The sequence below is a fragment of the Euprymna scolopes genome, chromosome 14, assembly GCF_053919585.1.
Source record: "Euprymna scolopes isolate OS-2025 chromosome 14, ASM5391958v1, whole genome shotgun sequence".
In the NCBI taxonomy this organism is placed as follows: Eukaryota; Metazoa; Mollusca; class Cephalopoda; order Sepiida; family Sepiolidae; genus Euprymna; species Euprymna scolopes.
Genome location: NC_136495.1, coordinates 75802656 through 75827814, shown reverse-complemented (window position 1 = coordinate 75827814; position 25159 = coordinate 75802656). Strand labels below are relative to the sequence as shown.

Below are 25159 nucleotides of genomic sequence, written 5' to 3'. Positions count from 1 at the left end.
TTTTGGTATCTGAAATAGCAAACAATTGATATTTGCTGAAAAGAAATATTGAGTAAGACATATGTTTATTGTTAAATTTAAAAAAATAACATTTTATTGGTAAAAAACCTGTAAAATCTTGAAATCTATTAAAACATTTATAAAAACAGATTCACATACAAAAAAAATTAAATATAACATTTTTTTCATCATTTTTACAATAATTTTCAGTCAATAAGTTGAACTATATTTGTATAAAAGTTTGAACTTTTTCATATTAGTTAAATTGGATTTAATTCAATGGAAGAATGTAGTTAAGACAAAAGAATTGTTCATAAAATAATTTTGGTGAGGAATTAATCTGCTCTTCTTTAAAACCAGTATTAAAATAACGTTTTTATTTGTAACCATTTTTAAAAATATATTTGAACACTGTTTTGATGTTAGCCAGTGATTAAACAACTAATTTAACTATTGCAAAAGATTTGTTCAGATCTTGCGTTAATAAATTGCAGCTAATAAAAAAAATAAATATATCTGATACCTTAAATATCAAGTTTTATTATTATTTAGATTTATAAAATATTTATTAAAAATTAAAGAATAAAACAAGTACAATTTTGCTTAATTTGTTGTATTTTCTTTGTATTTGGAGGATAAATATCTCTATTACCATATGAAATTAAAAAACATAAATAATTTAAATAAAATATTTTATGTTTTTTAAAATAATTTTTTTAAGAAAAACATCGAAAAATAATTAAAACTTAAATGTAAGAGCTTTTAGTTTTGATGGGCACCAATATATTAATGAAATAAAGTTATCTCTATCAATAAATATCTCTGAAATAAAAAAAAATGTAAATATGAATGCATAATGTAGAAGCAGCTAGAAGGAAGGATACTGAAGTGCAAAAAATGTAGATAGAAACACAAACTAGTTATGTGATATGGTTATACACACATTAGCAGGCAAGTATGATTGATGAATCCTTTCAATAGATAAGTATATATGATCAATAACCAATAACAAATGTTGTTAATGTGGTATAAGTTGTGCACCTAAAATACTGGAGATAGTTTCAAGAAATGTTTAAAATATAAGATTCACTTTTACTTATTTTTTTAAATATCATAATTGACTTGTTTTCAGATTCAATATAATTTCTGAAATGATCAAATTATTTAAAACTTTTATTTGGATGATATTTTTTAACTATTATAAATCGTATATTAATGTGAATTATTTATCATTTTGACTTCTGATCATATATTTAATTATTTCACAGCTCTTAAAATTTAATTCATGAATAACTTTTTAAAGATTTCAAATAAGCAGTTTAATTGTCTTCTAATGTATATTTTCTGACGTGATTATGATAGCAAGAAAAAGTTGCTTTCAGAGAAAATAAAAATTAGCACTTAAAACAATGTTCTTGTCTTTATCTGCCACAACAAAAAGTAACTTATTTAAAAATTGGAAAATTTGTATTTTTTAAAATAATTTTTGCATTAAACTTCTCATCATTATCATCATAATAGGGTTAACGTCTGTTTTACATATTGGCATGTGTTGGTCGACTTTTAGAAACTGACATTCAAATATTGTTTTCCAATGTACGTAAAATGAAGATCAGCAACAGAAACTAAAATCTTAAACTAAATAAACTTGAAAAAACTGAAATCTTTAACAGAAATTATTGAGTATAGTTGCATATTTTCAATTTGAATAATTCTTGTTGAAACTCAAAGTATTTTAAACAAACCTAGAACTTTGTAAAAACAAAAATAGCAATATTTTATCTCTTATGGGAACTATACATGTTACTTTGTAAATTTAATTTGCAAATATTCATATTTTTGTTCATTTACACATGGATTAATTTTCATCTTTGAGTGCAGATGCAAACAGTAATGTGTTAAAATATGTTAGACTCATTTCGTTGTCAGGATCTGTTACATGCTAAACTGAGAATCCCCTATTTTGTGCATTAGTTCCGTCCTTGCACTTTTTTAATATGAATAAAGCCTTTCATAAGCCTTCTGTATTTTACTCATAGTACCATGAATACTATTGTGATTTATTAAAAAAAAGATAATACTGATATTTAAAATGGATATGGAAACACTTTTCCAATCACTGTATGTTTTTGGTGATTTTGCAAAAGGAAGTTTTCAAATTTTATTTCATTTTCGGTTGAGTCCTCAGTGCATAAGTATATTGCAGATTTTGGCAACTTTACAAATTATGAAAACGCTATGGGAGAGCTACAGGAAGTATATGTGAAGCCCAAGAGTGAAGATTTTGACTGCCATGTTTTAATAAGTAACAAACAAAAACTGAATGTTTGCACAATATTTACAAGCATATATCCAGGTTGTTTACATAAGCAGACTACTGTCTACTCACATATAGACTAGACTCCCAAAAAGCAGATCACTCTGCTTAAATTCTAGATAAAACCAGATTGTTTAAGCCTACAGATTACAATCAAACAATCTCTTACGTTAAAGCATCCACACTAAATGTAGCTTGTCTGAGTTTCGTACATCACTATAAGCACCCACATAGTAGTGCCTAGTGAAAACAAATGATACTTACATAAATTCAGTGAACCAAGGGCAATAAATACTATCTACAACATGTGCAACAAAAAGAGGCACTGCACTAAATTGTGATTGTGCAAATTTAGCAAACTGACGATCTTGCTAAATTTGGTTTTGATTACCTATACTTTTGATTTTGTTTAAGCTATTAAGGATCCATAATTAACAATACTTCAGCCAAGGCTTTTAATAGACGTAGAAAACTCTAAAAAGAGCTTCATAAATCACTGAATTGTAAGGCAATCAGGACAAACAATCACCACTTCTCTTTTTTTCTATGATTTGGGACACCACCTCTATAACCTATTGGTGGGCTCTAAGGTTTACTTTAACATAAAACTGACCAGATTGTGAAACTTGCATTACAACATGATCCCAAGGCTACAAAATTTTTCAAGACAACATTTATGCATGTCAATCTCATTTGGAGGGTTTTTATCCAAACTGAATGAGTTTGAATTATTATAGCAGCAATATGACAGGTAATATTGCTATAAATATTCAAACCTTTTCCTTATTTACTCACCTTTTATCTACAAACTCATAACTGAAATGCTGATGTTTTTCAGATGCTGATAAAACCTTCATTGTTTCTGAAATAAGGAGACTATTACAAAAAGAAACCATAGAACCAAGCGATTCTCACTAAAAAGTTCCATTTCTGGTCACTTTAGGACGGAATCATAATAGATGTTGGATTACTAACAAACCATCAAATAGTTTACATTTGTTTAGATGCGTTTTCTCTTCTGCGGAATTATGATATATGTAGGAATGGCAAAATATCATAATTTCACTATCCTAGACTTAAAAAAGTATATGACATCGAATACTAGTGAAACTTTCAGAGTTTGAATCAAAATATACAAGTCAAAAAAGGAAAAATATTGAACAGGAAGAAAGTATAGGAATCGGTTCTTATTTAGAATTCATTAAAACAACAAAAATACAGAAAATACAAACAAATCTTTATGATGTATATACTCGTCACAGAACAAAGATATAAAAAAAAACAAATTTTATGATGAGCAAAATATGAACCACCTTTTTAGAATGTGTTAAAATTCAAGGGCAGCAACTCAATTCAATTACCAACATTTTTGTATTCAAAATGATTAAAACTTTTTGTTTCGTTAACATTTGTGAATTTTGATTTTCTTAGTTAAAAAAAGACTACTTGATCAATTTATATTATTTTTGGAATATAACATCTTTGTTCCATTATAAATACAGACATCATAAAGATTTTTCTGTACTATTTTTTTCTTTTTTGAGTAAAATTTTAAATAAGAACTTAGTTATCTTCTAATCTTCAAGAAAATTAAAGAGTAAAATCCATAAATTGACAAAGAATGTTAGAAAAATATTCATTTACACATAGATTAATTTTGCTAATTAAAAAGTCATATTTCAGCAAGATTTTAAAAAGTAATAATTTCCATAAAACAATGATAGGTTTTAGTGTGGAAATTCTTATTTTACCTTCATAGTCTACTGTGCCACTGCCGTCAGTGTCTGTTTCATTGATCATGTCTTGAATTTCATCATCAGTCAAGTCATCTCCGAGTGATTTGAGGATCCAGCGTAAGTCTTCTACATCAATCACACCTTGATTATTTTTGTCAAGGACTCTGAAGGCAGATCTCAGTTCACGTTCATCTTCATCTTCTTGGACTTTACGTTCAAACAGAATCTTAAAGCTCTCCCATTTGATCACACCAACAGCTGAAATAAAACAAATGCATCACATTCAAATCAAACTTACATTTCAGATAATTTATTATAGAAAGAGCAGTTTTCTGTGTGTATTGTTGTATGATTTTATATCCAGCTAAAAGTCAAAAACTACAAAACAAAGACCCATAAAGTTCACATTTTCTTGATCAGCATTGCCCCGAATGTATAATATCTAAAATTAAAACAAAATTATCCCTTTGCATGTTCATTGGATCAGGTCAGTAGTAGGGGACAGTTTTTCAACCGTGTCCAATGTTATATATTATATTACCTAGGAGAGGTGAAAGAGGATGTGGAAAACGGGGAAGGAGGAAGGAAAGAAAGATAAAGAGATGGAAGTTTTAATATAATGATGTTACACACTTTTAAACCGTCTTATTTTGATTCATTATGACTTTGGACAACATTGGGTAGCCTTGCTAGTCTGTATAAATCTCAAACGTCTGTGTGTGTGTGATTGTATGTTCATATGTCTGCTAAAAACTTTTGTCACCCGCATCAGACTGAGTTGAAACCAGTAGCATCTGAAAGAGTGATCCTCAGACACATACGTAAAACTTAGAAAAAAAAATCAATTCTGTGGTGGTCAACTGAACCATTTCTTGGAGGGTTACTTTTCGTGTCACAATTTTCACAAGTGACACATGTGTAACAAACTGAAAGTATTTTTAAAAACATTATTTTGTAGTGTCATAAGTCATCATGGCCGTAACAGCTAGCACATTAGCTTTTCCCCCTTCCTTTCCTCTTTTAGGTTCGAACCCAGCTACCATGGTTCATTTTTTTTTGGGGGGGGGGGTCACACAGATAGTTGCTATTGTTTTGATTGAAAGAAAAGTTGTTTTAATTCATATATATATATATATATTTAGGTGGGGATTCTCTTCTTATCTCTTCTGCTGAAATATCTGAGGAGGTTGTTCTTTTCTTGTGCGGGTATCGATGAAAGTGCTCAATATCCTTAGTATAGCAGCTGTGTTCAAACCAAACTTCATGCCCACCTGGGCAATGCCAGATATCCATGTTAGTCTATAATATAAAGGGCAGTTGTTTGTATGTGTGTATGTTTGTATGTCCAGCTAAAACTAAGTGACAAAACAAATACCCACAAAGTTAATATTTTCTTGATTGGTGTTGCTCTGGGTGAATTATATCTAAAATTTAGTAAAAGATTATTTATTCTTTGACCCTAACCTAATGCAGATTTTGTGAAAGAGGGGAGGATGGGGGAGTCGTTTTTCCGGCCAAATTATGTACTAAAATGAAGTAACATACGAATTGATTTGTTACTTCTTACTTAATTTTCTTACTTATCTTTAAAATGGTCTACAAATAGACAGGTCACAACAAAATATTTGCATATATTTCTACATTGTTGGGCATGTCTTGTCTGTCCCCGTCCTGACTCTAACTACTAGAAACTGTTTTGTCTCCTGAACATGTAATATCATTTTTATGTAAAATTCAATGCCTGCATTTCTAGCACACTTTGTCTAGTAGCTGCACTGCGTTTATTTCTGTTTGTCGCCAGGCTTTCATAGCATGTAACTCTCACTAAAATTCATACTAGTTAACATAATCTCTACTTACTAGCATACAATCCCAATATATAACAGCAATACTTACTGGTAAAAATCTGGATCCGTAGCTGACATGTAAATGTTTAAACTGTTTTTTTTTTTGTTTTGTTTTTTTTTTTAATTGGAGGGAGGGATCATCACATATCAAGGTTCGAATGCCATTCTAAGATAAGAGTTAATGAGTATTAGGTAGATGGTGAGACCAAGATTATGATGATCAGTAATGGTGGAACTTGAATAAAGGTTGATTATATAATAGGATGGCTCAACAGAAACTCATTTACATTGAATTTGAAAATGATTATGCTATAGTCATCTAGGAAGTAGTTCACACACACAGACAATTTTAGGAAAGAAATTCTGCTCATGGAATTTTCATTTAGTTTTAGGCACAACTAAAGAATGAGGGAAGGTGTTGACAGTTGTCATAATTAGACGAGTATTTATGAATGTTTGGAGAGTAACGATAGAGCAGAGATAGACTTACACCATTTCTTCTGTGAGAAAGAGAAAGTAGGGAGGTGAAAAGGTCCTCTCTCACTAGAAAATAATTATTCTAAGGTCAAGGTCTTTTTCTCCTTCATTAATTTTATTTCCTTCAAAGTGTTATTCTGAATTTGATTATTAATCATGGCATTTTTATGCAATAATCTAGAAGGAAGACCCAACGTTGCCCGAGATTAAATGATGATCAATGAATGTTTCACACACTCCTATTTTAAATGTCATCAAAATCGATGAAATCGGCCATATTTAAATCAAATCAATTGATTGTCTGCTCTAATTGAGGACCTATTGCAGTGCACCAGGAAGTAGCTTAACATCCCCCCCCCCCAGTTCACAATATATTGTAGTCTACACTGCACTGCAGAGAACCTACTGTTGAGTTTATAAAATGATCGAGTAGAGGATCTGTTAGAATAGATATTAGCAGCCGACCATTTTCAATTTTAAAATGGTAGATTTGTCAAATTCATAAATTGCAGTTACCTCCTCTGGCTTTTAAAAAATTCTTCCACATTAACAAATATGATAACTCTCCATAATTTGATAATTTTATTTTTACTTGTTATTATTTTTCTACTCTATTAATTTTTGCAATTTTTGTAATTTTCACTAATTTCAACATGAAAGGTAAGTGCCTAATTGTGATATGTAATACATTCAAACAAATTAAAGCAAAACCCAATTGCGAATAATCCTTCCTGAATTTGTACATTACTGGAGTTGATTATTTAAAATAATATTTTCACTAACATTTTTTATATTATTTATTATATATTATATCTTATTAGAAATGCGATATCTGTAACATTCTTAGACATTATGTCATATTCTCACATGTTGAGAATTCTTGTTCTATTTTTATGTTAATGACTAACAGACTTCTGGTGTTGCCCAGTCAACAAATATGATATCTTAATTTATGCAAATTTTGTATTTATCATTATACAGCCAATTCTCTACTGATTATAATATTGTATGTAATATATAGTAGTGATTTCAAAAGTAATAATGAAAAGAAAATATGACTTAGGTGTCATCAGCTAGCATCAAAACCAAAACATATAGCTTTCCAGCCTTAGTCGTTACCATTTGAGCTATTATCGGATGGATAAGAAATAGTTAAAAATGAACTGACTTTAATGTATAAATATATATTTGCACAGACCGTTTCTCAAACAGACGGACAAACCGACAAGGTCACTTTTATATATATTAACCAACGATTCACAAAAATATCCAATCATTTGAACTGCCTCACACCACTCTGCGACCTAGTATTTTGCAGGAGCTGCACTTTAAAAAAAATGGGGACAGACAGACAAACACACATAGTGAATTTTATATATAAAATTACTAACATGCAATGTTTATAATATAGAGAAAAACGGTGCATACCAAAGTATATTGAGTGTTTAAGTTACAAAATGATTTTATTAAACACTTTCAAGTAATTTTTCTTCCTAATTTTGTTTCATTTCTGTACATACAAGCAACAACTTTGTGTAGTGATTTTATAAGATGCCATAAGAAAAAATAAATAAATAGCTGAAGCTTTTTTTATATATATATTCATAAAACTATTACATATTTGCATTGATAGGATGTGTATATTTTCTTGTAATTATTTATTAAATAGAAACACTGAAATTAGTAAAATTCATTTGTTGAGTCAGTTATGTTCCTCGGACATAATTTTTAAAAGAGAATGGTACTATGAGCAAGAATTCGTACTCTCTCCTCGATGGTAAGAAATTAAAAAGCGACACTTTCTCTTGTTAGACTTTCAGGGCAGGCCAACTCGCCCTATTGTTTAGCCTACTTTTAAAACACTAATGGTTTTGCCTGTTAGATTATCTTTCTGATTAAGTCAACCCAATCTCAGATAATATTCAAACTTTGTTTCATATATATATATATATATATATATATATATATATATATATATATATATATATATATATTTTTTTTTTTTTTTTTTGGAGTGGCACACCATCATTCAAGCTATTTCTGTTTTAGGATCTAGTTTTCTTAGTTATTTCCTTTGTATATAAAAGTTTGTAACAATCTTTAGTTGTTCTATGTTAACAAACTGTTTCCTTTTACCTTTTTTCTTCAAACACGAATACTATATTTGGTGATAGAACGCTTATATAACATAAACAGTGGTTGCTGTGTGCCCAGACGATAATATATCTCAAACCTGTGGTGATCAAAAATAATAATAAATTCCAATTTTTGACATTATTTTTTAAATTAACATCATCTCTAGGTCAGTTGCTAATTGTTTAATGTCACAAACTGAAAACTGGATGTGTCAGGTTTGACTCTCCCTTGTTCGATAGTAACACTTTCATTCAACCCACATGTGGCATTGTATCTAACCATCGGGAGAAGTGGTAAGCAAAAATCACATAATCTTTGACTATAGATTGCTAATTCTATTATTTTATTGCTTACTAATACTATTAAAGGGAGTACCCAACAGGTGTATGGAGAAGCACTGTAACACCTTTCCAGCAACTCCTGCAGCTATGCTAGCTCTGACCATATTGGCTTGCCTTTCCGTTGGTCTTTGTCTGCTATTCCAAGAGGAGGACCCTGATAACTGGGCAAACCTAGGTCTCATTATCACCCAGGCCTCCTTATCACCCAGGCCTACATCTGGAGAAGCAACTCCAGTTTCAACCATATAGCCATAGCAGACGCTGCAGTGCACAAGATGCAGAAAGCCGTTATCTTGTGAAACAGGAGATTGCCGTAAATACTGTTATTATTAAAATGAAATTACTATTTTGTTTTATTTTTCCTTTATTTTAAATGTGAACTTTATTTAAAAAGAAAACACATTTTACTGCATAGTTACAATTTATTGCTAGGAATATCATTTAAGCTGCATATATCATTTTAAATGCATGAACAAGAATTTTATTCAATTAACTTTTTAAAAAATTATTTTAAAGATATTTTTTCTGTGATAAATTTTAGGTTCTTCTATTAATAAAAAATTATTAATTTAAAAACAAATCTTCTTTTATTTGGTTTATTTTATATATAAACAAATAACATTGAACTTCTATGAAAATATTTCATAATATTCTTTCTACATAAACAGTAGCAAAAATTAAATCTAGTAAAGAAACTCTGCTCATGGAATTTTCTGCTTAGTTTTAGGTGCAGCTAGAAAATGAGTGAAGTTGTTGACAGTTGTAACTAGACGAGTATTTGTTGTGAACGTTTTACAGGGTGGGGTAAGAAACCATAGATCAAAGCTCAGTCGAGAACCTGAAAAGGTTGAGATGTTGTAAAACGATAACCAATGAAATATTCAACTGCAAAATGTTTGGTAATTCTGTTTAAATAGTCTTACATATTCTCAAGAATTGGTAAATATGTTATTTCTCTTTTAGGGAACAGAAAAGCATAAATAATAGAAAACTTACCATCCTCATCCATTTCATCTACCCAATGTTGAAGTTTGTCATCGGGTACATGTAGTGCGAGACCTTTGAAGACATTGTTCAGCTCTTTCGTTGGTACGCACCCTTCATCTCTCTTGTCATGACGTTTGAATGCTTGATGAGCATCTAAAAATATAAAAAAGTTTTCTTTTTTAATTTACATATTTTATGTGGCTAAACATTTTAAACGCTTTTCTTTATTCTTATTCTTTAATTGTTTTTTTATTAAAAACATTGGTTTTCTATGTTCAGTATGTTATTCTTTATTTGAATAAAAACAACCGATGATATCTTTGCTTATAAATAGTAAAAGAAAGCAACTGCGCTAAAAAAATGTTAATACAACCAAATATAATAATTGAATTTTACTAACATAATATCTTTGAAATTGTTCAACTTGGAGAATAATTTTTTTTATTTTCAGTATGAAAAATCCAGAATAATTTAAATTTTTTTTATACTTAATATAATCAGATCCTTTTTAGACAAGACAAAAATATAGTCTTCGATGGCCATATGTCCAAACAACATGGCATTAATGCAGGTGTACTGTAGGGATCAATCTTTGAACCTTTATAATTCTTGATAAAATTGTGTCAGATGGTATAATTGTCAATAACACCATGCCCTATATCTTACATGTGGGAAAAAACAAATGTACATATATCCAAAGCAATGTCTGAAACCTTAGTAATCTGTATAATATTCTGCTTGTTCATTCCTTAGTTAATCCATACGTTATGCTTTGAAAAAGGTTGAATACAATTTCTAAAGGTTATACTGCAAAAAATAAAGGAGAAAATCGCAAAATTTAGCTTTAAAAAGGGCAATTTGTCAACCTTGGGCAAGAATATAAGACTGGCCTCTCTTTTATGTAGTCTCTTTCGAATATCATTATAATAATATATGATTATTATTGTAATGGTGTGATAAAAGAACTCCTAATTTGATATGCAACAGTTCTTCAATGAAGAAAGAAGTCAGTGAAACAGTATGTAAAAAAAGGGAACATTCAAAAGAAACTGGGGAAAAACATTGTCTGCCAAGAAGTGCTGGACTGAAGAAGTAAATTAAAGATTCTCTTACAATGTGATTTTGTTATTTGTATTGAACTATGTAGCACAATATTACTTTCTGAGTATTTAATATTACTTAATTCATCTCATTTGGGTCATTTCTATATTTAAAATACAATTGACTCTATTTTTACAGAAATGTTAAGAAACTCATATTTGCATGCTATTGATTTTTCTGTCTAAAAAAACTAATGTATTGTGCTATCCATAAAAATATTAGCTTTATCAAAACCTATTTGTTGGTTAAATATGTTTCTTATTCCACGGGTCCTGCTAGTATTTAATATTCTATTCTAGTCATTATACTATTGTTACTATTGATTTAGTATGATTAACCTAAGCTTGTGTTATAAAGGTATAGAGAAACCTGAAATAATAGACTAGTATTGTATCCATTGTCACATAATACTATTGACATTGTTCAGTATAATTATACAGTTATGTATTTATAACTGTCTATTTACATTATAACCAAAGGAGAGAAACAATCGGTTAAATATGATGATCTATAATATGAAAATAAATTGAATATTTTCATCCTCTCAAAATTTAAATGTTATTAAAAAGTTTTTTCTTTGACTTGAATATCCATATTTAATAATGTAACGATTAAATAATTTTATTTCTAAATTTTAAATTGAAAGGTAAAACTGATGTAATAAATATTTACTTGATTTATTTAATTATATATATATAATGAGTAAATGGTAAAAAGTCTGAAAAAAGTGCTCAATACTACTGTAGAGAAAAATATATATTTTTTATTACCGTTTTAATCTTGTTAGTCACATGTTTCCATTACCAGAATCGGATTAACGATCCGATAGCTTTATCAGATTTACAGATTATCAGATCGTTAATTCGATTCTGGTAGTGGAAACATATGTAACTAAGCATATTACAAACGGTAATAATATATATATATATAATTAGCAAGGAGACCTAATGTTGCCGGGGATTGAATGAGAATCAACAAATATCCCTCAATTCCAATACTTTTATTGTTCTTGAAATCGGATCAATTGATTACCACCTCTAGTTGAGGACCTACCATCGGGAAGAAGCTTCACATGCCTCTCCACAGTGTCTTAGTTCAAAATACATTGTAATCTACATTGCACTGTAGAGAATCTGTTGATGATTTTATAAAATTATTTTTATACAATGGTTTGAATTAAAGTTTAAAATACAAGAGTCATATATCATATTTCAATTGTGTTGTAAACAGAAACATTCATTTCGAACAAGGACCAGTCTTATCAAAGAACCTACTATTGATTTTACCTTCTGTTTGTGCAAATAGAAAACTTAAATTCACTTGTGATGTTAGGCTGTATAAAGGTGCAAACATTGATCAAAATCCGGCTGTTCCTTCTTTAATCCGACCTTTTCTATTATTAATTTTTCAATATGTATTGGAGGCATTCAGATACAAAACCTATCTAAGAGCACTCCAAGACATAAAGTACATTTGTGTGAAATTTAAACAAAAATCAGCCCATCCGTTTTGGAGTCCATAGGAAGAAACTCACAGGCAGATAAAATTATTTGTATATAAAATAGAGATTATATGTAAAAGAAAGAAAAAAATAAACCAAATTTTAATATGAGTAAATCTTATTTTCCCTGTAAGATTAGGCATGTAACTCAAAATATTCCATGAATCACATGTACAGGGTGGAATGATAAAATTATCACCCTAGAAAAGCTGACATGATTTCATTTCCGTTTGATGAAAACCGGTTTGCTTTTTTTGTTGCATACCCTCTACAAGTTGGCTAATTGTGTACAAATCCCAAGAGTGATAGGAGCCTTCTATCATGTCTGAAAGTGACACAATGTTCGATGAGAGAGATTGGAGATGCGCTGCTGTACAATTCCTGCTTTCTACTGATCCAAGTTATGACAACAGGACCATTACCAGCACCCTCAAAATGCAAATTCAGAAGGTTCAACGCTTGAGGGCACAGCTCAACAAAGGTTCTGGCTACAGTTATGGTCTTTGGTGTGGTTTCAAGTGAGGGCCACATGATGCCACCCCACATCTTCAAAGTCAACTTGAAAGTCAACACTAAAGTGTACCTGAATGTGCTGAAAAGTGTGGTGATGATCCTCTGCTGCAATCAGGTGGCCACTGGCAGACTCTGGGTGTGGCAGAAGGACTCGGCGCTGGTCCACAAATCCAAAGAGACCCAGGCTTGGCTTTAGAAGAGGTGACCACCCTCCTCTTCATACCTGAACCCATTAGACTACTTCGTTTGGTCATATGTCAAGAACATCACCAACATGATCTCCCACAACACCAAAGCTAGCCTAATCGCCACCATCCGTTGATTATTCGCCGAGCTCCCGTCGGAAAAAGACTGTTCCCTGTTCTGAACTCATATCAAGGCAGTGATTGAAGCTGAAGGCGGCTACATTAAATAAATGTCAGCTCTACTGCATAATCAAGTTACTTAAATTGATTTTTTCAATAAAAGTTTTAAAATAAAGCTGTAGTGCTGTTTTCTTTAGAGTGACAAATTTATCGTTCCACCCAGTAGTCTATCAGTCACAGTTTTTCAATGATAGCTTTAAATCACAAAATCTATTTTTTATTCTTTATTTTTCGACTCTCTTGACTAAAAAGACATATTTTATTTTTATTGCATCAATTAATACAAGTTCTGCGATTCTTACACAGGTAAATATGAATATTTTTAGCACAAATTTGGAGTGGAGGATCTCTATTTATATACAAAAGGCACTTTGTGTGTGTGATTTCGTTCTTTATGGACTCTAAAAGAGCTGGGCCGATTTTTTTTTTTTAACACTTCCAGGCACAAATGTACTTTGTGTCTGGAAGTGTTCTTAGATAGTTTTTTTTATCAGAATACCTCTGATAAATATCGATAACCAAAAAAATCCTAGTATTGAATGAACTAGCCCCTGTACTTTCCAAACTCTACAACAAATGCTTTGCTGAATCCTGCTTCCCTAATAGCTGGAAGATGGCCCCTGTAGTACCAGTGCACAAGCATTCCAGCTAAAGGACCGACCCTCTCAATTATCACCCTATAAGTCTCCTTGTTCTCTTCGCTAAAATCTTTGAGACTCTAATCAATCAAGCACTTGTCCACCACCTTGCAAAAACTAATCTTCTTCCTGACAAACAGTACAGATTTAGGAAATATTGTTCTACTACAGATATTTTAAAAGTCATCTCTGAACGCATATACCATGCGCTGGATAAGGTGGGTGAAGCCAAGGCTGTAGCTATCGATATATCCAAGGCCTTCGACAAAGTCTGGCATGAAGGGCTGCTAATGAAAATCAAATCATATGTTATAACTGGATGAATACTAAATATAATTAGATCTTTCTTAGACAATAGGACCATCCAGGTTGTCATTGATTAACGTTCACCCAAGCAACATAACATTAATGTGGGCGTGCCCAGGGGTCGATCCTTGGACCACTATTATTCCTGATATTCATCAATGATCTCTTTGATGATATTAAGTCTGAGGTGGGTATATTTTCTGATGATACACTCTATAACATGCATGCGGGAAGAACGGATGTACACAAATCCAAGACAATGGCTGAATCATTGGAAAATTACCTCCAGACCGTAGTTGAATGGGGACGTAAACGGATAGTGACATTTAATGCTAGTAAGACTAAGCTGCCCTCCTTTAGCAATTACAAGAAACTTTTACAACCATCAATATCCATGACAAATAACACCCTACCTGAGAATTCTTCCTTCAACTCCTCGGCTTAACATTCATAGGAAATATGAACTGGAATAAATACATTGACAACAATGCAAAGGCTGCTGCAGGGAAGGTGGGCTCCCTTTATCGTGCTAGAAAACTGCTCACACCTGAGAGTATCCTGTACCTCTATAAGGCAAGCATTCATCCATGTATGGAGTATAGTTGCCACATCTGGGCTGGTGCACATACCACTAGTCTCTCTCTCCCTTGGATAGGGTCCAAAAAAAGGTCTGCAATCTAATAGGTCCCACTTTGTCAACAAGGCTCCAACCCCTGTCCCATCGCTGCAATGTTGCATCCCTGTGCTTGTTTTACAAGTATTTTAATGGAATGTGCTCTGATGAACTCGTTGTACTTGTGCCCCATCGACGTACATATCCCCGACAAACCCGTTTGGCAACAAAATCACAACCCTTCACTGTTGAAGTCCATAAATGTCACAAAGTTTTCTGCTCAAATAGCTTTTCCCCTAGAATGGCTAGACTTTGGAATTCTCTTTCTACTGCCTGCTTCCTAAACTGTACTAATAAACCAACATCTTTCTTAGGCATGGTCCCAATTAGTAGCCTCTTGTGTCCAAGTGGCAATATGCCTTGTTTGGGGTGAAAATGAGTAAAAAAAAAAAAAATCTGATTTGGATCAAAGTTAGCATTTTTATACAGCCTAACATCACAAGTGCATTTGAGAAGTTTTATCATCGCACAAGCAGAAGTGTTCGGTGTATAAAAAAACAAACAGATTTTTTAATAAGACAGGGAGCACTTGAAATATATAGAGCACACATGAATCATGATACTTGACTTTCGAATTTTAAACTTTAATTCAAGTCATTATGTAAAAATAACTGTAGATTCTCTACAGTGTAATGTAGATTACAATGTATTGTGGAGCGCAGCAGAGAGGTATATGAAGCTTCCTTCTGGTGTTGTGTGGTGGGTTTATAACTAGAGCAGGCAATCAATCAATCTGATGGAAAAATGGGCAATTTCACTGATTTCGATGACAATAAAAGTATTGGAAGTGTGGAACATTTGTTGATCCTCATTCAATCCCGGGCAACGTCGGGTCTCCTTGCTAGTCGATAAGGAAATGTAATTGAAATTATTTTTTGGTTTTAATTTCCAACATACAATCGGATATATCAAGTTCATTTTTTTAATTTTTGGTGTCTCACTGAATTTAACACTAATTCATTTAATTAAAATGAACTCTGTTCTGCCGGTTAGCTTTCCAACCAACTACAACATGGCCTGCTTCAAATCTAATGTAAACAAGTTCTTGTTGAGCTGTTCCCTTAAATAATCAAATTTGACCCAATTTCCAACATTAACGATGACTACGCTGCTGTCTCAGTGACCATGGTACATTCATTAACCCTTATCCTCATGTGGACTTTGGGTCTTGATAAGTGGTGACTCTCTTATAAAAAAAAAGATCAATAACTAGTGTACAATATATATATAAAAGCAGATTAGTTATTCTTTTATTTAGGTATCAGATAGCATGAATATTGAGAATGTATACAGCAATATAACCAAGTCACTTGTTTACTCACTAAAAAGGTAGGGGATCATATGTACCTGTAAGCATTCCCCAGACATGGCAATGATGATAAATATTCTCGGTCCTTGCATCTGAAAACGACAAGGCATCAAGTTTCCTTCAAAATAGCACAAGACTCTCTCACACCTACATGATTTATTTTTAGAAAGATTGAGAACGAAACATCTTACGTTTCTTATGGGACAAAGTAACAATTATAGAAAGAATGAAAAGTGTGGAGAGTAAAGCGACCCAAAGAAGCAGCACATATGTTGAGTGACGCTCAACTACTAAGCAGACATATTATAGAATTTAACACAATATGGGAATCATTAATTATAAATAGTAGATAATATATATAGTAATAAATAGGCAGTAATAATAACAAGTGTGTGTGTATGTATATATATATATATATATATATATATATATATATATATATATATATATATAAATGTAATTCTTGGTTCGTTCAAAGTCTATAGAACCATATTTCTACATTACCAATTTAATTGAAATTTTCCGAAAATCTATTTTTAAAGTCAAGGAATGTTTGCATGTTATTGAAATAATTTAACATCGCGAATTATAAAAATCTTAAATTAAATAAAAATATTTTTCGTAACTGCAAGATTATCCACCATTTCATTTCCGGTAGAAATGAGCCTTTCACTTATTGAGATAATTATTATTTGTATAAACTTTTATGAGACTCATGCAGAGAGTGATCCATGCTGAAATAATAACGTTATTATTTAAAAAGCCATTCTTAATATGGGGGAGGGGAGGGTGTTTGGAACCTATTCTGTACTTTAATCTTACAATTGAATAAAAAAACATATCGTAAAACTTTAATTAAACGTGGAAATACGATTTAAAAAATAGCGCGGATCACTCTCTGCATTAGCACCATTTTTATTTATTGCGGACTATTATTCTCATCTTTATTAGTTGTTGTTTCACGACTTTTCGGCCAACTATTCCTCTGGCCTTCATGAAAAGAAGTAAGTACGTGAGAAATTATTTTTCCTTTTTTAAATGTTTAGTAACTTTTTCCTTTTATTATTCTTAGAGTAAAACTTTTCTTATTCATGAAAAGAGTTAAGTCTACGTAAATAAATAAATAAATGTTTGTACACGTGACAAATTATCAATAAATGGTTTAGTTACTTTTTTTTTTTAAATTATTTATGAAAAGAGTTAACGTAAATAATGTTTGTAAAAGTGCAAAAGGCAACGTAAGTGGCGTAGTTGTACAATCATCACCCCCATGCGTAATTTCTATACTTACAGGTTTTTGGAATTTTTTTTCACTGGATTATTATTGATTGGACACTAATTAAACAGATCATTAAAAAAAAAAAAATAAAAAAAAAAATCATTATTTCGACATTTGAAAGTGGTGCTCACTTTTTAGTTACAACGTTCTGATAAATCAGTCACCCATTTTGTAACCAATAAAAACACGGTATATCAAAACCATAGAAAGTAAAAATAATGTGAGCCTCTACCGCATTTGTAAGTCAGAAATATATTTGTTTCTCAAAGAAAAAAAAATAGATTGAACATGACTTTTTTTTTTATTGTTTTTATGAAAATAAAGTTTCGAGTTTTTTTTATTTTTTATTTTTTTACTTATTTAGTTAAAAGTCAGTTTGTGGGTGTGTTTTTTTGTTTTTGTTTTTTTAAATAATTTGTTTTATGAAAGGTGAGTTTGTTGGTGTTTCTTTACAATAATTTATCTGTTTTTATGAAAGGTGAGTTTTTTTGTTTCTTTTTTTTTTTCAAAACTTTTGTTTTTTTAAAAAAATTTTTTTAAGTATTATAAATTTCACTAACATGCTGGAGAAATGTTTAATAATTTGGTATTTTTTTAGATTAGGTCCACCTCCACAATTTTCCTTTTAATGACGACATTTTTCGGTTTTCGAGTATGCTGAATACGGAAATCGCATTGAAATTTTGTGGAAATAAGTAGTTATCAAGATATAAGAAGTTGTATCATGCATTGTATTCTTTGGCGTCCATCTTTTTACGCGCGCACGCGCCATAAACAAATGCACACGCGTAAAAGATGGCCGCCAAAGATTACAATACATAATACAACTTTTTATATCGTGATAACTACTTATTTCTGCAAAATTTCAATGCGATTTTCGTATTCAGCATAGTCGAAAACCATTATAAGTAGTCATTTAAAAGAAAATTGAGGAGGTGGACCTAATCTAAAAATTTACCAATAATTTTCCATCCCGTACGCCTCTCGATACATTGCTTCATCAACATGCGACCATTTTATATCTCCCGAAGACACTTCCGTATTTAGAAAAAAAAAAAAAAAATGGGTGACCGATTTACCAGAATGTGGTAACTAAAAAGTGAGTACCCCTTTCAAATGTTGAAATTATTATTATTTTTTTTTTCAATTTTTTTTCATAATCTGGTTAGTGTTCAATCAATAATAATCCAGTGAAAAAATTTCAAAAAACCTATCAGTATAGAAATTCGCATGGGGGTGATGGTTGATGAACTCCGCCACATAAGTAAATAAATAAAAAATGTTAATTTTGCATGCGTTAGCCTTGACTAGGGGGGACTAAGGGAACGACCATTAAATAATTCTGCGGGTCGCCATGGAACTCAACGCCCAAGGAGTACCAAAATAGTTTTCATGATATGAAGAAATTTTTTTTTCGAAAAGTGGGTGATCACTTTTCCATGTAAATTTAACTTAAAATGAGCACCCACTTTCTGGCCACGTGAGAAAGGGGCATTTATTTTCGTGTTTATTGGCTTAAAGGTTTTTTGATAAGGCAGTTTGGTACGCGAGTGCATATTTAACAGTTTTCGTTCATGCTCACGCGTAGCATAAACAAAGGATACGTTTGTGAAATGGAAAATAGTCCCAGAGTTCAGGGTACCATGCAAAAAAAATCAAACAAAAAACTTTTAAGCCAAGAAACACACAGAAAAATAATAAAAAAATAGCATCCATTTTTTTTTTTTCAATCGAATTCATTTGCTGTTTTTATTGAAAACTATTTTCCCCGGGATTTTTTATATAATTTTCCATTAAGGGCCATACGTCTCACGTTCGTATATAACAAAATTTTTTTTTGTAGATTTCGGTGTGCTAAAAACGAATCTGCAAACCGTTTCTGTCGCAAAAAATAGTTTTTATGATATGAAGAAATTACTTTTTCGAAAAGTGGGCGATCACTTTTCCATGTAAAATTAACTTAAAATGAGCACCCACTTTCTAGCCACCTGAGAGAGGGGATTTTTTTCCATGTTTATTGGCTAAACAGCTTTCGTTTATGCTCACGCATAGCGTAAACAAAGGCTACCGCTGTAAAATGAAAAATAGTCCCAGAGTTCAGGGGTTATTACCATGCAAAAGAAATCAAACAAAAATCTTTTTAGCCAAGAAACACACAGAAAAATGCCCCTCTCTCAGGTGGCCAAAAAGTGGGTGCTCATTCTAAGTTAAATTTAGATTGAAAAGTTATCACCCATTTTTCGAAAAAGTAATTTCATGAATATCATGAAAACTTTCTTTTTGCTATGGAAACGGTTTGCAGATTCGTTTTTAGCACACCGAAATCTACAATAAAATATTTCGTTATATACGAACATGAAACGGGCCTTAAAGTAAAATAATACCAGATTTTTTGGAGCAGATTTGCCGTTTAGTTGTACAAATATCCTCAAACCAGGTAATCACTAAAAGGGACTATTAAAAGTCGTCACCTGTATCGAGCAAAAGTTTAAAACCACCGATTATATGCTAGCCTACGTCATGCTAACATATATTGAGTGAGTTCCTAACAGTATTTTGTATAGTTTTTTAGTTTAAACTCATTTTCCCAAAATTTCCCCAAACTTAACGTGTTCGATACAGTTTGCCGCCATTTGTATTTTTCAGATATACCGATAAACATTGAATGTTTTTGAACCGATTATACATTACATAAAAACACTAAAATCTTATCCAGTTAGGTAGAACATTTACTTTTCTTGCCTTTGATAACATTTATTTGTTTATATATATTGTTATATATTTATTTTTTGACAACTTCTTTGTATCTGTGTTTAGTAATATAAACCCTTTTCATTTAATGTAACGTTTAGTCGGCTTGAAAAACAGTGTTTATTGGTGTATTTGAAAGCTACAAATAGTGGCGGACACTGTTGATTACTTTAAGTTTGAGAAAGTGAGTTAAAACTAAAAAACTATACAAAATACTGTCAGAAACCCACCGATTATGCCAGCCTATGTCATGGTAACATATATTCGATGGGTTTCAGACACTGTTTTGTATAGTTTTTAGTTTTCAACTTACTTTCCCAAACTTAACGTATTCAACAGAGTCTGCGACCATTTCTGTTTTTCGAGCCGATTAAACATTTTACATTACATAAAAACACTAAACAATTATCCAATTAGGTAGAAACGTAACTTACCTTACCTTTGCTTTCATTTATTTGTTTTTGGGCAACTTTTTCGAATCTGTGTATTGTAACCCCCCCCCCCATCATTCAAATATTAATTACTTATTTACATTTTTGTATACAGAAAAAAAAACACTAAACATTTAGCGTTTAAACATTTTTGCTACGTTCAGCTTTATCCACTGATTGTTGGTCGAGCCCAAGCCATGATTGACGGTAATCCTGAGGATCAGGATCCTATTCTGCAAAAGTACCATTTTTTTTCATTTTCGCCTTTTTTTTTTTTACTTTTTGGAGTAGAATTGCTGTACTAAGAATATAAAAAAACATGCATTTTCTCTTTTTATTGAATTTTTCCATTACAGCTAATTGAGCCATTGCAACGCGTGGCAGGGTACAGCTAGTATATATATATATATATATATATATATATATATATATATATATATATATATATATATATATATATATATATAATTTGTTTGGTGCCCCTGAGGTAAAGGTTTAGCAAATGGAGCAAAAGGTAGCTTCGTGGCTGCATTCAAATCTCATGACTGGCATTATCATCCCTACACTGATGGTTGTGTAAGCATGAAACACTAGTGACTGTAGGTATAAAAGAATAATTGTTTAAATATATATATTTATTATTATATTGATAGTTTTTGTAAGAAAATTGTGAGAGTCAACTAGCTTAAGACATTAGCTTAAGCTCATTAGGTAAAACTAGTTCAAGCTCTTCAACCCACTGTAAAGATGTTTACATTGTTGACATCTAGATTTCGCTTACATTCAGCAGGTGCTGATAGCACAGAGGTAGAGGTGTAGACTGCAGCTCGACAGTCAGGTTTCGATCTCGGCTTGAAACACTTGCTTGTCTAACTCCATTGATGAGCTATAAACAGTACTAGCTGTGGATGATACATATAGTAATAAATAGTGATATTTACCTCTAAAAATAGTTTTAAAGCTCTTAAAATTTGTACTAGAATTATCTACAATTCCACAGTGGTTGGAATACTTGGAAAATTCCAGTTATAAAACTGATCTTCTTTTAAAGGTTCTGTCCTTAGTGTGGGCGACTGATAATACAATTACTAATTACTTAGTACTTCTACCAAGTCATAACTGACGGAATGAGAGCATGCTACTTCCTGTGAATTAAATAAAGAGTTCTGTTCAAAATTCTCTGCAGATTCCCGAGTTTAACAAAATTTTCAGTATTCAACAAGATACACCTGAAGAAGGTCGGAGGTTACATCGAGTGAAACGTTGTGAAAATAACACTTAAGGTGAGAACAGTAAATAATGCAAAATCCTTTTTTTCTTCAAAATGAGTTATATTTCTGCAACGTAAAATTAAAGCAGTAAAACTAATGCATTAAAATAAAAATAATAATAAAAATAATTTATAGTTATTTTACTTATCATAATGACGTGTAGATCCTTGCACGATACTTTTCCCTACAAGTAAACCTTGACTAAATATTCAAAATCACAGAATATTCACAGCCCAAATAAGATCTCGTCGGTATGTTTAGGCAACACTGGCTTTTACAAGATTTGATGCACATTCTCCAAGTGATGTTATCTCAAGTAACAGCATGAAGCTGGATTCTTCACCAGACTAGATGAATACTTGCCCTGGAATCCAGTAAGACCAAGATACCACAAGAAATATATATACTATAATATATTTAAATAGTCGATTGGGGAGAGGAAAATTATGTTCTCAACTTCTTTACTAACTTGGTTTTTAGAGGTAAAGGAGAATTTTAATGAAATATTCGAATATCTATGTATCTCATATAGAGACATCAAGTGTTAGCCCCAATAAGAGACCTGCTTGATTTCTGTGAACTTCGACTGAAGTAAAATGAAACAAAAAGAAATATGTTCCATTAGGAACAAATAACTATTTGTGCAGCTGTGCTGGATTCAGCGCATAAGGTTTCTGTGCTGAACTCAACAGAGACCAGCAATGTCAAGATTTTGATTTCTTATTAAAATAAGATTGCATAAAACAGTACCTTGGCTACTTGTTTGTATTTATCAACATATCAGGTGATAGAAAGATGCTCATGTGATACTTCTTCATACATGAACTTTCATCCTTACTTTCTCTATTTTTTTTTTTATACTTTTGTTCACCCCCAAACAAGGTATATTGCTACGAGGACGTAATAGACTACTATTTTGGACCATGTTTACAGGGGACTATGTAAGGAGATAATAGAGATGTTGGTTTGCATTGCATATAAATTTCTGCACGTCAGTACAGTTAGAGGAGCACAGAGCAGGAAAGGAATTTCAAAGTATAGCAGTCCGAGGAAGGAAGCTATTAGAGTAAAAGGCTTTCCAGCATCTACAGATCTCTACAGTGTAGAGGTGGGATTTTGTTTCTAAATGGGTTTGTCAGGTGTATGTACAAGGCAGCTTTAAGTTTCCAGACTTTTTTTGTATGAGTACTTTTATTGATGCATGGAACTCTAGTCCCCTTTGAAGTAGTCTCCTCTGGCTGCAATGCACTTGTAACGTTCTAACAACTTCTGGAAGGCCCCATAGAAGTTCTCTTGTGTGAGCATATGAATGACCCTTGTCACAGCCTCTTTCATTTCCTCAATTGTCTCATAACGACAGCCTCCAAGGTTTTCCTTGAGCTTAGGGAATAATCAAAAGTCACGGGGAGCAAGGTTTGGACTAGAGGGAGAGTAAGGAACTGTCTTGATGCCTATCCTGATCAAATAGTTTGTGACAAGGACAAAGATGTAGACTGGTGCATTATCCTGGTGAAAATGCCACTGACCTGATTGAAGAGCGCTGGCCTCTTCTGATGGAATCTTTTCCTGAAGTCCTTTAAAACGTGTTCCTTGTATTCCTTGTTGACTGCCTGTCTAATGGGAACCCAGTGCATGTAAATCATGCCCGTGCTGTCAAAAGGAGGGACCATCATAAGTTTCTGGGAGGATTTGCTCTGTCTGGTTTTCTTGGGTCTGTGAGAGCCAACATGCTTCCACTGAGAACTCTATCTCTTGGTCTCTGGGTCATAGCAATAGATTCAGCTTTCATCGCAGGTCACTAGAGCATCAAAAACTGCGGAATCTGAATTGATCAGCTCGACCATCTTCCTGCTGTCATGATAATGTCTTTCTTTCTGATCTTTACTGAGCACCCTTGGGACAAACTTTGCACAAATCTTTCGCATTTTCATGAGCGTACATTTGAAAATCTATGAGTTGAGGATTAAGAATGTTTTTGAATATTTGATGAATTAATATATACTGCAGTTAACACAATTTTTATTTTCATCATGCACTTTCTCATATATATACACTTTTAATAAACAGATTAAACCGTTTTTCAGAACACATAAAAGATGCAAAAATATTTTATTAAAAAAGGAAGAAAAATACGATCCAATTTCTTTCTTTCTTTTTAAGTTGAAACATTTCTAGAAATGTTCCACAATTCTCACTAATGTTTCAGCTTTACAAAAAGAAATTGGATTACAATTTTCTTCCTTCTTTTAATAAACTATTTTTGTATCTTTAACATGTTCTGAAAATAGTTTTATCTGTCTATTCAAAGTTTTAAAATTCCTTATGATGCTTCCAAGTTTCAATATCACTTATATATATATATATATATATATATATATATATATATATATATATATATATATATATATATATATAGTGACTTAAAGGTTATGAGGGGTTTTTGGAGCACGAAAACGATGTTACTTTTTGTATTTAATATTTTATTTTTTATATTTCAAGCAGACCTCCGCTCTTGGTCACAAAACGTATCGCTTGAAATATAAAAAATAACAATAAAAAATATCAAATACAAAAAGTAACATCGTTTTAATGCTTCAAAACCTTTAAATCACTATCCTAGAAGCATACGTGGACTTTTAACCTTATATATATATATATATATATATATATATATATATATATATATATATATATATATATATATATATATATATATAACTTTAGAATTCTGTTACAACGTTTGGAAAGCCTAAATTACAACATGATGAATCATGGCGAGTATCCAACTCTGATACCAAGTAAGTGATATATAACTTAGAAAAAGACCCGTCCCAGGACAGATGAAACCTTATGTTTAGAAATCAGATTCCAATTTTGATCAAAATCCATTACATGACTTTAATTCTTGAAAATATCTGAAAATAAGGGGGTCTTAAAAAAGTGAAATTCAGGGGATCTTGTTTAATTGATGTCTGGCTCAAGATCAAATTTAATGCAAGTCAATTTAAAAAATAATCAAACTTAAAATACTCCAAATAAACTGAAATTTGACGAACATTTATTAATTGATATCTAATAAGTATTGTTACAAAAAAACAAAAAACAAAGCAAAGCTATCTAAAGCTGAACGAAGGCCTTCCACTCCCTCTTTGCGCCTTTGCATGACTTAAGAAAATATAA

The 25159-nt window shown here is 31.5% G+C and overlaps 1 protein-coding gene across 4 annotated transcripts in view; it reads right to left on the bottom strand.

The window, feature by feature from the left end:
• LOC145293097 (troponin C) overlaps positions 1-25159 on the bottom strand; it is a 199487-nt gene that overhangs the window by 10800 nt on the left and 163528 nt on the right. For all 4 annotated transcript variants that reach the window (XM_080139470.1, XM_080139472.1, XM_080139473.1 and 1 more), the window contains exons 3-4: positions 9851-9994; positions 4069-4311 (exon numbers count right to left, since the gene is read on the bottom strand). In XM_080139470.1, coding sequence (XP_079995596.1) covers positions 4069-4311; positions 9851-9994 — 387 coding nt within the window. The remainder of the gene's footprint in view (positions 1-4068; positions 4312-9850; positions 9995-25159) is intronic.